Source organism: Mus musculus, chromosome 18, assembly GCF_000001635.26.
Source record: "Mus musculus strain C57BL/6J chromosome 18, GRCm38.p6 C57BL/6J".
NCBI lineage: Eukaryota > Metazoa > Chordata > Mammalia > Rodentia > Muridae > Mus > Mus musculus.
In genome coordinates, this window is record NC_000084.6 from 42,226,680 (window position 1) to 42,238,930 (window position 12,251).

At 42.9% G+C, this 12,251-nt stretch overlaps 1 protein-coding gene across 2 annotated transcripts in view; it reads right to left on the minus strand.

Moving 5' to 3' along the window:
- Lars (leucyl-tRNA synthetase) overlaps positions 1–12,251 on the minus strand; it is a 59,940-nt gene that overhangs the window by 24,382 nt on the left and 23,307 nt on the right. For both annotated transcript variants that reach the window (XR_001782319.2, NM_134137.3), the window contains exons 11-21: positions 10,060–10,147; positions 9,904–9,980; positions 8,806–8,859; positions 7,902–8,042; positions 7,121–7,198; positions 3,263–3,348; positions 3,112–3,177; positions 2,950–3,032; positions 1,979–2,117; positions 1,327–1,539; positions 557–614 (exon numbers count right to left, since the gene is read on the minus strand). Coding sequence is in view for 1 of the 2 variants with exons in the window: in NM_134137.3 (NP_598898.2) it covers positions 557–614; positions 1,327–1,539; positions 1,979–2,117; positions 2,950–3,032; positions 3,112–3,177; positions 3,263–3,348; positions 7,121–7,198; positions 7,902–8,042; positions 8,806–8,859; positions 9,904–9,980; positions 10,060–10,147 (1,083 nt within the window). In the remaining variant the exon portion in view is untranslated. The remainder of the gene's footprint in view (positions 1–556; positions 615–1,326; positions 1,540–1,978; positions 2,118–2,949; positions 3,033–3,111; positions 3,178–3,262; positions 3,349–7,120; positions 7,199–7,901; positions 8,043–8,805; positions 8,860–9,903; positions 9,981–10,059; positions 10,148–12,251) is intronic.

Genomic DNA, 12,251 nt, shown 5'->3' on the forward strand with positions numbered 1-12,251 from the left:
TCACTTTTGCGGGAGGGAGGGTGTGTGTGTGTGTGTGTGTGCGTGTGCGTATGCATGAGTGTTCTATTGAGCAGGCATTAGACAGACAGGTGAGGGGAGTCTGCACAACTTTTGATTCAGAAACGATTTACTAAGATAAATTCTACACAGGCAGCAGAAGGGACAATATTCCTAAAAGTGTTAGGAGGTAGCCATGTTAGCAGGAACAGTATTGCCATTTCATAACATACAGAAACCCCTGAAGCTCCAAATTCTCTTGTTCTTCAAGAGCTGTAATCACAGTACCAAACAGAAAGCCCCAGGCATTCTCTCCTGGGTCACAGCTCTAAGATCTCTATGCTGCCTGTCCTCAGCTCCTTTCCTTCACCTCCCTCCTCCAGTCCTAATTTCAGTATCCTAACAACCCTATCAGGACTGTCTGCTCTGCTTACTCAAAAGATTAGAATTCAGTTCACTTATTAGTCCATAAGAGTTCAGATATCTTTCCTTAATTCTAACTAATCCATATTTCTGTTCCTTTTTATCCTCAGCTGACATGCCTTGCCCAGAGCCTCACCTTCTCCGAGTTGAGCAGCAGGTGTCCATTTGCTCGGACAGACACGGGCCACTTGTCACTTCACAGGCACGAGGTGCAAGACAGGAAGAAAAAAAAAAGGGACAACAGAATTATGATTCTCTATGATACCCTGAAGTATATGCTAACAGTGAGCAGTTTGTTGAGACAAGACCATGCATTGCAATTGTGGGTGGATTTTGCTTCGAAGTTCTAGGGCTCAGAAACAGGACTTGACTCATCCCACAGATGTGCTCCCTGTGCTGTGCTCCTGTTTTCAACAAGAAGCAACTGAAAAGAACCCAAGTTATGGAAACAAGATCAGGAAGATCTTGAAAATATGCAATTATGCAAAAGAAACAGAGAGCACATATACCTTTGCATGAATATAAATACAGAGCTTCCAGTTCTCAGAATATGTATGAACATTTGTTTCTTTTGAAGGAGAAGCAAAGGAGAGTGGACTAAGTGCAGTGGTGGGTGAAAGGTCACGAGCACCCTGTTATCAGCACACACTGCATTATGCACTCTACAACCTATCTTAAGACTGCTGCACTCCTGCACCGAGCAGACCAGTGCCCTTGATAACCTGAAATATACATCGCATACTCTTTAGGCTGTTGACATGTGACAGGGAGAAGCACACATTCCATATTAATGCACACCGTAACAAATCCAACTAACCCTTCCATAGCCATCCCTTAAGATGCTTGAAGCCTTAAGGCATCCTTACTGACTATCAATAAACGAACCTCACCAGACTTGAGCATTACCTTTGCTCTGGCCACATGGCCACATGGTTGTAAATGTAATATGAAAGATGATTTGGAATCAGATCCTTGCCAGAGGCTCGAAGGTCCACTGGGTACCAAAACTCAAACTCCTGCTTCAACTGATCCAGCTTCTCCTTTGGGATCTGAGTCTTAGGAAATGGAGCATCCTTGAAGAACACATAATCCCAAACGTCCTTTGTCATCTGCTGGGGTCTGCATTGAAATTAAGTAAACAAATGCACTGTTATAGTGAAAGAATCAGAATTTCCACCTAATCATGTGTTAAAATTTCAATTAGTTACACTATCAAACAAGAACATCAGATCCCCTGAGAACAAGAAGGCATGATGCACAGGAGGAGCGACTTAGTCATCTTCCTCAGTTGTACAGTAGAAAAGTGAACTATAACAAAAGACTGCTAACCAAGCTCTTTTCTTTAAAGGCAGAATCGCACTACGTAGACCAAGCTGTCCTTCAACTCACAGAGAATGGCCTATCTCTGCCTGCTACATACTGAGATTAAAAGTGAATGCCTCTTGCTAGCCAAATTCTTGAGAAAAGTAAACGTGAAAGAACCAATTTCTAAATATGTAAGCCAAGATGTTGCAACGTGGGCAGCTGAAGAGCTTCTTTTCCCTAACTATGTACCAACCTGATGCCCAGTGGAGACTCCGCCTGCCCATTCAGGTCACCCCCCTGCAGCAGGTGTGCCACTGTGTAGAACGCCATGTAAATTGTGGAATCCGAGAGAGATTCGATTAACCACTGTTCATCCCAAGGCAGACGAGTGCCTACGAGACAAAAAGAAAAGAATTGATGCTGACTGAAGCTGAGACTCCCCGGCAGAAGCCACATCTCCAAGGCTTCTTATCTAGGACCTTCCCAGGCTGTTCTGGGTGTGGGCTATTGCTATTTTGGTTTGTTTGTGGTACTAGGAATTGAGCCAAGGCTCTGTACATGGTAGGCAAGCACTCGACCATTGAGCTACATCACAACCCTAAGAAGCCCTAAATTCTATAGTTTGTAAAGGTAAAATAAGTAAACAAAACCAAAGCTAACTGAACCGCTGGAGTCCTTTAATAAAAACCTCATATGGCTAGAGAGGGCTCAGTAAGTAAGAACTCTTGCTGCACACACATAAAAACCAGAATTTTGATTGCAGCACCTATGTAAAATCCTGAATCCCTGAGCCCTAGAACTATGGGGAGAGATAGGAGGATCACTGGGGCTCTGTCTGCTAGCCTAGCTCCAGGTTCCACAAAAGACTGTATCAATGAAGTAAGGTGAAAGGTGATCCCTATATAGAGCCAGACATCCTCTACTGGCCTCCACACAGGCACAGGCATACACACCCTGCTCCTAGATGTGCATTTACCTATGCATACACCATAGTCACACGCATACACACAAGGTAAATATATAAACAGATGGTAATATAAAAGCCATGTGGGTCAGAGGCTCTATCGAGCATTAGATGGGTGACTGGGAACCACATCCTGGTCTTCTTTCTCATCCTCTCGCCTAGCAAACACCAGGAGAAAGGGGGAGGGAAGGGGGGAAACAGTGCATTTTCTGTCTATCTAACAAAAATCATTCAAACACAAGTATGAGAAGTTTGCTGACCTAAACCGTACGTTCTTGAGCAAGCATGTTCTTGTAGCCAGTCTAAGGAAGCTTCAAAATTCTTCCTGCTCTCCTCGCAGAATCTAAGAAGAACAAAGGCCAAAATGTATCCTTCCCTTCATCAGCCACACTCCGCACCCCTCTCACTTTCTCCCATCTTACGTTTCCATGTTCTTCAGGCACTGAAATGTCTGTTTCTTCCAGTTCTCATCTCCATAATCCAAGTACCTGGGAGTGAACAAAAGAAGCTCTTCTTAATGTCAGAAATGACCAGAGTGACTCACGCAATTTCCTTGTTACAAGAGGGACTAACCACTGGTCACACAGGGCCACGACGCACTCATCTGCAGACCTCGACATCACTTGTTTTTCTGGCTCCATGTAGATAAGCGCATCTCCCTAAGGGAAGGTAAATAAAGACAGGGCAGATGTCATGTCCAAGCCAGCCTTCCTTCCCCAGGCTGCTGCGACGTGCCTTCCCATGCAGCTGCTGCTTCTGAGCAGAGAATCAACCGGACCACTTTACAAGCTACTCGTCATCCTAGCGCTTTCTAACCTTATGCTTTGAGGGCTGGGCTTCTGAGAGCTTTCCATCTTTGTTATAAAAATACAAAGAAAATTAAAAGAAAAACTAAATAGATACTACTGTTTTTAAAAAGAAAAAATATAGATTAAACATTTTAAAAAATCTTATTATAAACTTTAGAGCTATTACAAATTCAGTTCTAAATAGAAAACTAACTACAACTTACTTAATTTTGGTGTTTTGAGGCAGGGTTTCATTTAGTCCAGGCTAGCTTCACATCTGCTATGTAGTGGAGGGTGATCCTGAACTTCTGCTCCTCCTGCCTCTACCTCCCAAGTACTGAGATAGGTATGCACCACCACATGGGCTCTAATTTTATTTTATTTTTTACTTGATATAAATATCTCCTAATACATTGCAAAGCTAGGATAACTTTTAAAATTCAAATCCTATATTACCACTACCAAAATGACTCACTGCTCCACACTTAAAGTTCAATTCTTCAATATAAACTAAGTAGCTATGCTTTTGGTTTGTAAACAGTAAGTTAGAAATAGACATTACTCCCTCTAAAAATTCTAGCAACTGACAAAAAAGAAGATGAAGAGATGGACTGACTACAAGGACAAGCAGGTGGGGGGAGGGGGAGAAGAAAAGGAAAGGAAAGGAAAGGAAAGGAAAGGAAAGGAAAGGAAAGGAAAGGAAAGGAAAGGAAAAAGGAAAGGAAAGGAAAGGAAAGGCTGAACAAGTGAGAGCTGCTCCAGCAGGGACGAGGCAGGCTGAGGTGGGGTGTGGCTTAGTAGTAGAGAGACTGCAAGAATGTACAAGGCCCTAGGCTGAAGCCCATGTTAAAGAATCAAACAAATGAAGAGAGAAGAAAGCTGGATCAATTTTAAGCAGCAGAAGAAAAAGCTGAGGAGAAACCCCACTTGCACAGGAGATTCTCCAAAGGCTCAGAGATGAGTGGAATGACTCCATTCTGCAAGTGAAAAATGACAACCCTGGAAAGAGAACTGACCAACATCTTAAAAAGTGATTAGAAGCCCTAATACCCTAATGTGCAGCACCCAAATGTGCTGATTGGTTTTTTTATCATCAATTTAATACAAGCTAGAGTCACCCAGGAAACAGGAAGCTCAACTGAGGGATTTCCTAGATCAGACTGGCCTACAGGCTGGCTGTGGGGCATTTTTCCTAAACTGCCGATTGATGTGGGAGAGTGGGCCCGCCGTAGGGCTGGCTGAGCTGAGTGAGCATGTGAGCATGTGAGTGAGTGAGTGAGTGAGTGAGTGAGTGAGCGAGCGAGCAGCCTTCCTCCAGGCCTCCTACCTGTTCCTGCTGCAGCTCCTGCCCTCTGGAAGGACTTTAACTTGCAAGTGCAAGTTGAAATAAACCCTTTCCTCCCCAGACTGCTTCTGGTCATGGCGTATCTCGGCCACAGAAAGCAAAGTAGAACACTCACTGTGCAAACAGTAACTACCCCCATCCTGTGTCAGCAGTATGTCAAAAGCTTATTATCTGGGGCAAAGTTCAGAACACAGACACCACAGCAAAATTAGGGGAGTACCTGCAAGCCAGCACACCAACTGCTGGTACCATCTCTACCAGTCTCCCTTTTGAATTCCAGAATGCTCAGTCTTGAATTTCTACCCAAAAGTCAAATGTAAATATGGAAAGGCATACAACACCATCTAGATTTACTTTCACCAAATAGCTACTAGAAACACAGCTTCATCAAAATGAGTGGGGGAAACAGAGAGGAGCCATAGAATTAAAGCAAGGAGAACAGATTTAAGAAGCAGGGAAATCTATAATGGTCAAGAGATCTCAGCTCCAGCAGAGCAGCAGCAACCCATCCAGAGAACCTGCTGCAGTGGCTGGGAGTGCATTCTAAGATGCAACCAGTCACACACTGAAACGAGGGACAAGCTGAGAAAAATGCAGGGCTGTAACTTTTGGGATGACATGTTACGTGCATGGCAAGTATTAATTCTAGGGAAAAACAAAAACTGGATTAGAAAATACTCACTACATACTACAGTCAGATTAGCCATGTCTCAGAAATATAAGCAATGACTAATCTAGTACATATTATAAATACCTCTTATGTGTGAAAGACGAAGAAGCATATGTAAGATATGAAGCAGTATTAAAAAATTAGAATCTTGATTTTTTTTTTTCATAGAAGTCAGTGGCTAAACCTAAGGAAAACAGCAAAACAAAAACTATGCTCCTGTCGATGTGGTAGCACAGCTATAATCCCAGCTACTGGAGGCTTAAGTGAGAAGATGATGGTTTCAATCTCAGCCTGGGCTACACTAGGAGACCATCTCAAACAAACAAAACAAAGCCAGGTGTGGTAGTACAAGCCTGTAATCCCAGCACTCAAGGCAGGGGATGGGAGGCAGGGGGCAGACACAGACGGAGCTCTGTAAGTTCCAGGACAGCCTAACTCAAAAAACAAAACAACCAACCAGAAAGATCACATCATAAACATTTAGATTAGAGATCTATGAGAGAAAGTTGGGTATAGAAGCTCACATCTGTAATTCCATCACTTGGGAGACTGGAACAGAAGGACTGTCACAAGTTTGCACCAGCCTACACTACAAATTGAGACCACATTGCAGAAAAGAAGGAAAAGAGAGAGAGAAATGGAGTTGAAGACAGAGACACAGATGGGCGTCAGTATTAAAATAAGCAACATAGCTGAAAGCTGTCCCCTCCAAAGATAAATTAAAACAGATGAGGAAGAACAAAGTAAATGGTAGTGTTTGTATGTGTGTGTGTGTGTGTACACGCATGTAGAAGCCAGATATCATTCTTCAGGTGCCATACATCTTTTCTTTCCCTTCGAGACCTAGTCTCTCACTGGCCTGGGGTTCATTAAGCAGGCTAGTGAAGTGAACCCCAGGAACCTGCCTGTCTCTACCTCCCCAGGGCTGGGTATCAAGCATGCATCAGCACACAAGTATGGATTCCAGGACTGGAACTCAAGCCTTCTCCCAGCCTGTTTTGCTATGGAACCAGCACCTGGGCTAGTGGTACACTCAACGTTTCTCAAGCCTCCGCCTTCTGGTTACAGACATGAATCACCAGCTTTCTTTTCTTAATTTAGCAAATATAGAGACCACTGTCAAACTTTAAGAGCTAAGTAGCTAAGCAGAGTTCTGCCAAAGGAGAAACAGGAGGTGAAAACAAAAAGCAAAGCAGCACACGAAAAAGGACCCTAAAGTGGCCACTGGCAGACGCGCTGCCGAAGCCCTCTGGGTGTGCTCTGCACACACCAGCCTTGGGTTTCTTTGGCTGTGCCTTTGCTTTCCCTGTTGTTGTGGGGGAGGGACATGTTGAAACAGGATCTGCACAGACCAGGCTAGCCATGAAGTTGAGCTCTCCCTACCTCATAGACACTGAGATGACAGGCATGCACTACAACACAGGACACATCTCAGCCTTACAGCACAATCTCAACCCTATCACAGGACTCGTAAAGTAAATGAGCTGCAGATAGGCCTGTTTCCTGCCGTAACACTTGGTTACAATTTTCATACAGTGCTAGGTTCTACTACAGAACTCAGTGCTAATAAAACTCTAAGGCCTATCAGTTCGCTGCTCTTCCCAGACAGCCTCTGGAATACCACATACAGCATCAATCATGTTTTTCTGAATAGTCTTCTTTACATGTTGGATCTTCTGTCCTTTAAAGCCATCCACTAGCATTACCTACAAGGATGAGAGGGAAAACAATACAAAACAATTAAAATCCCTTCAGGTTTCCCTAGCTAAGTTTACTTAATTCACCAACCAAAAGTATTTTTAGAATACCAGTTATCACATTTATTATAATCATAACTTTATTTAGATACGATTGACACAACTGATATTAATAACATATAACACTGGTCTTTCTGTAAATGCGACTGGTCTTGTCCAGTTGTCTTTCTGTAGCGTAACTAATGAGGGCAGAGCTAGGAAGAGAGACTCACTTCTATGCTCAAGCTTCCACATGGAGACGATTCTGCTATACTAGCAATTTTCAACCTGTGAGCTTTACATGGCCCCTTTGGGCTTTGCATATCAGATATCCTATATATTAGATATTTATGACTCATAAAAGTAGCAAAACTACAGTTATGAAGTAGCTAACAACAACGTAATTTTATGGTTGGGGTCACTACAACACGGTAAACTTTATTAACAGATCGTAGCCTTAGGGAGGTGAGAAACACTGTACTATGATCATTCTGCTGGTTTTTACAGGGAACCAAGTCTATTCCACTCAGTCTTCTCCATTCAACCTGTTACAGGCCTGCTATGGGCCTGATATCTTCCGACTTCTTACTTAGTGGGCAAATTTAACACTAGAGCAAAGAGTTAACTCAGAGCATATAGCTACAAATAAAAACAATAAAAACTTATGACTTACACCATCATAAAATCCTCTTAAATACAATTTCTCCTTTGCTTCTGCAAGTTTTTCACGGTCATTCTGGCTCTGAATTTTCAGCTCATCACAAACAGTCACAGCAGGAAGATTTCCAATCCCTGGGATTTCCAGGACTGGCACCTGCAGAGAACACCAGAATGTATTCATGCTGAAAAGCAGACACAATTCCTGTGCACGTGGTCCCTTTGCCACTGATGGTCTGCAAAGTCACCTTGGCGGTGGTTCACAGACCACCAGCCTGCAGAGGGATGTGTGCACGCCCCACCCCAGGAACAGCACATGCAGCGCCTGCTCTCAGCCCCGACCACAGCTCACTGAATAACTAAGGGCACGCACTGAAGACTGTAAACTATTATTATGAGTGGTTTCACGTTTATATTAAACTCTTGAAGTCTTTCCCCTTGTGCTGAGGATCACACCCAGGGCATTGAGAGTGCCCAAGCTCACTCTCCTTGACTGTTCATGAAAGTCATTTGCTAGAAGTCTTCTGACCTTTCTTCTGCGGGTACTAACAAGAAGACAACGAACACTAAGCAGCCTACAAGGCTACAAAATAAATATTCATGAGTTGGGCGTTCTCCGGTGCTATCTTTACAATGCAGGGAATTACTCATACTAAGACAGTGTAGTATGAAACTGGAAGGACGAGACTAAAAACCTGTTTGTTCCCAACTTCAGGTGGCAAATGGAAAAGAAATATGTACTGTTCATTTTTCTTTACTGTTATTTACAATAGGAAATTAACAAATTAAAGTATAAAAATTCCTTCTCTTATTTTAAAACTCTACCAATTATTTATTTTTGTTACAAGGAAACCATGGAAATGCCTCTTTTTTCCCCTCTGATAAAGATGTGTCAAGCCTGTAAACACTCACATACTCACCGGTTCAAACGGCAGGACCATGTCATCCCTAATTCCAAACTTTGTTCGTAAGGCCTACAGAAAATAAGTTAACATTAATGCTCAATTTTGTTACTGGTACAATCAATAAGAAAAGCAAACTCAATGTTTTGGGTTTTTGGGTTTTTTTCTGAGGCCAGACTTTACTATGTAGCCTATGCTGGCCTATGCTTAAGCTCTTCCTGCCTCAGCCTCCCTCTTACCTGGCTCCAACTTCTCTTCCATTATTTGTTCTCTCCATATAGAACAATGTTTAACTTTATCAGATTATCTCATGAAGGGACTGTGACCTTTAAAACTCCATAGTTTACTTTACTGTGAATGGCCTTCAGGCCTGCCCAATATTCTGACATTATGATAAAACCTGTTATCTATATAGTTCCTGATTAAGAACTAGGCAATCAACTTACAAAGAAAACTTGATGTTCTAAATTAGTTTATGACTGTTTTCATTGAGCCTAATCCACAGCTATCCTGTTGCACATGTAATCCACAGGCCACAGACAAGGTCACAAAACATGCCTTTAGGAACTGCAGTCATATGTAACAAGGCACACAGACATCCAGACAGCACGCCAGTTAAGGGCAATAATACTCTTGGCTGTAATGAAAATATGAATATAAATTAAAATGTTTTCCTGGGGCTGGGAGAATGACTCAGTGAGTGAGAGCACCCGCTGCAGAAGCAGGAAGACCTGAGTTCAAATCCTTAGCACACATGCGAGAAGCCAGGCATTCTAGCGACCTCAGCACTACACAAGGTGGAGAGGAGAATCCTCTTGGACTTGCTGGCTACCAACCTAGCTGCCGGTTCCGTGAGCGACCTGCTCAAGAGTAAAGTGGCAGTGGTAGAACAGAACACCAACTGTGCCACTCTGTCCCCTGTGCAGCGGTGTACACGCTTACCACACACATAGCCTTCTCAAATCTGTCACAGACTTGTCCAACCCTGAAAACCAGGTTAGCAGTAACAGCCCAGAGACAAACATGGATGCTCTTGGCCTGGTCTCCTAGCTGCTTGGCAGTACTTCACTGATACCATGCTGAATTAAAAAACAAGGACATGAAAGGAATACTTGCTTGCTTTTTCTTCAAGTCTCTGAGTGCTGCAAGATCATCCGGGGAATCAGAAGGAACGCTCGTGACCACCCCAGTGCCTTTTAAAGACAGAGCGAAATTAACTAATAATACAATCAGAATGCGATTAGCAAAACATTCTAACAGCAAAGTCCGTACCTTTATCCTCTTTAATGGTCAGCATAGGGAGAACGTAGACCACCTTATAGCACGTCAGGGGTGCAGAAAGTGAAGCCCCAAGGATTTCCTGCATAAAGAGCAGCAAAACAGTGAAGAAGTGCAGCTGCAGTGATGAAAAGTTAAAATCATATTCAAACTCCTGCTGGAAAGTGTATGGGTCAGCTCCCCAGATCTGCATCTGCACAGAGCAGTTGCTGCAGTTAATGGCATGGTGAAAACCCAGTGGCTTTAGATGCCCTCACAACAAAACTGGAAAGCCAGGGAGGGACTGTTTGTTAAGTAGCTTTACTTGGCTATTCTACCATGTGTTCATATTTTAAACCATCACGCTGTTCACCGTAAGTGTACACAATTTCTCCACTAAGTAAACAGTATAAAAGGAAAGAAAAGGTAAAATCATTATTCGATGGTTTTAGATAAATGGTTAAAATTAATCTTCAATGGTCGTAATAGCAAACTTGACAATGTAACGGTAATCTTAGTATACTAACATACGCACTGCTTGGGACATTGTATTTCTTGAAGAAAACCAGTATCAAGACCCATAGCAAGAGCTACAAATGTCCAGAATAGACTGCCAAGATGGCTAAGCAGGTGAAGGTGCTTGCCACCAAGCCTAGCAAGCCTTCAGTCAATTCCTAGCATCCATGTGGTAGGAGAGAAATGACTCCTAAAAGTTGTTCTCCATATACACTTCATGACACACCTGACACACACATGCACGTATGCACAAAATAAACAACATTAAAAAAAGAGACCTACCAATCACTACATTACTTGCACACAGTAAAACACTACACTAGTGGTCACCTTACTAATGTTTCGCCTTTTAATACAGCTCTTCACGCTATGGTGACCACCCCCCCAACCACAAAATTATTTCATTGATACTTCAGAACTGTAATTCTGCTACTGTTATGAACCATAAAGTAAAAACATCTGATATGTGACACCCCCCCAAGGGGTCTCATCCTACAGGTTAAGAACTGCTACACAAAACCACTGCTTTCAATAACCAAAGTATTAGGTGATAAACAAAATATCACATCAAGAAAATAAAATTCTATATATCTGTATAATTACGAATTCAAATTGAAGTAAAAAAAAATTCCTGATTGCTTCAAAAAAAATTAGAAAAAGTGGCAACTTTGGGCCTTTCTTCTCACTCTTTCTCTCGCTCCTTTTAGAGTGTCTCATATCTTACTCTGTAAATCAAGCTGGCATAGAACTAACAGTGATCTTCCTGCCTCTACTTCCTGAGTGCCACCCATCTCGGAACCTGTATAAGGCAACAAAGGACCTGCAGCTGCACACTCGTTCTGCACCATTCCATTGGATTGGTGGTGTGTGTGAGCGTGTGTGGTGTGTGTGTGTGTGTGTGTGTGTGTGTGTGTGTGTGTGTGTGTGTGTATACCTTTGTAGAATCAGCAGTCATATAGGTACAATTTACATATCACAGCAGTTTTAAAGGCTGAAATCAAAAAACTGTTCTAACTAACACTGTGAGAAAGTGTGTACTGACTGGTTCTGTGTGTCAACTTGACACCAGCTGGAGTTATCACAGAGAAAGGAGCTTCTCTTGGGGAAATGCCTCCATGACATCCAGCTGTAAGGCATTTTCTCAATTAGTGATGGGGGGCCGGGGGAAGCCTTGTGGGTGGTACCATCCCTGGACTGAAGTCTTCGGTTCTGTAAGAAAGCAAGCTGAGCAAGCCAGTAAGTAACATCCCTCCATTGCCTCTGCATCAGCTCCTGCTTCCTGACCTGCTTGAGTTCCAGTCCTGACTTCCTTTGGTGATGAACAGCAGTGTAGAAGTGTAAGCTGAATAAACCCTTTCCTCCCCAACTTGCTTCTTGGTCATGATGCTTGTGCAGGAATAGAAACCCTGACTAAGCCAGGTGCATTAAGAACAGGAAACAGGGCTGGAGAGATGTCTCAGTGATTAAGATTGCTCTTCCGAAAGTACTGAGTTCAATTCCCAGCAACCACATGGTGGCTCACAACCATCTGTAATGGGATCTGATGCCCTCTTCTGGTGTGTCATATACATAAAATAAATAAACAGTTCTTCAAGAAAAAGAAAAGAACAGGAAACAGTACAGGTGTAGTCACACATGTGATGCCTTTAATCCCAGCACTCCCAGAAGTTGAGGCAGACAGACCTCCATGA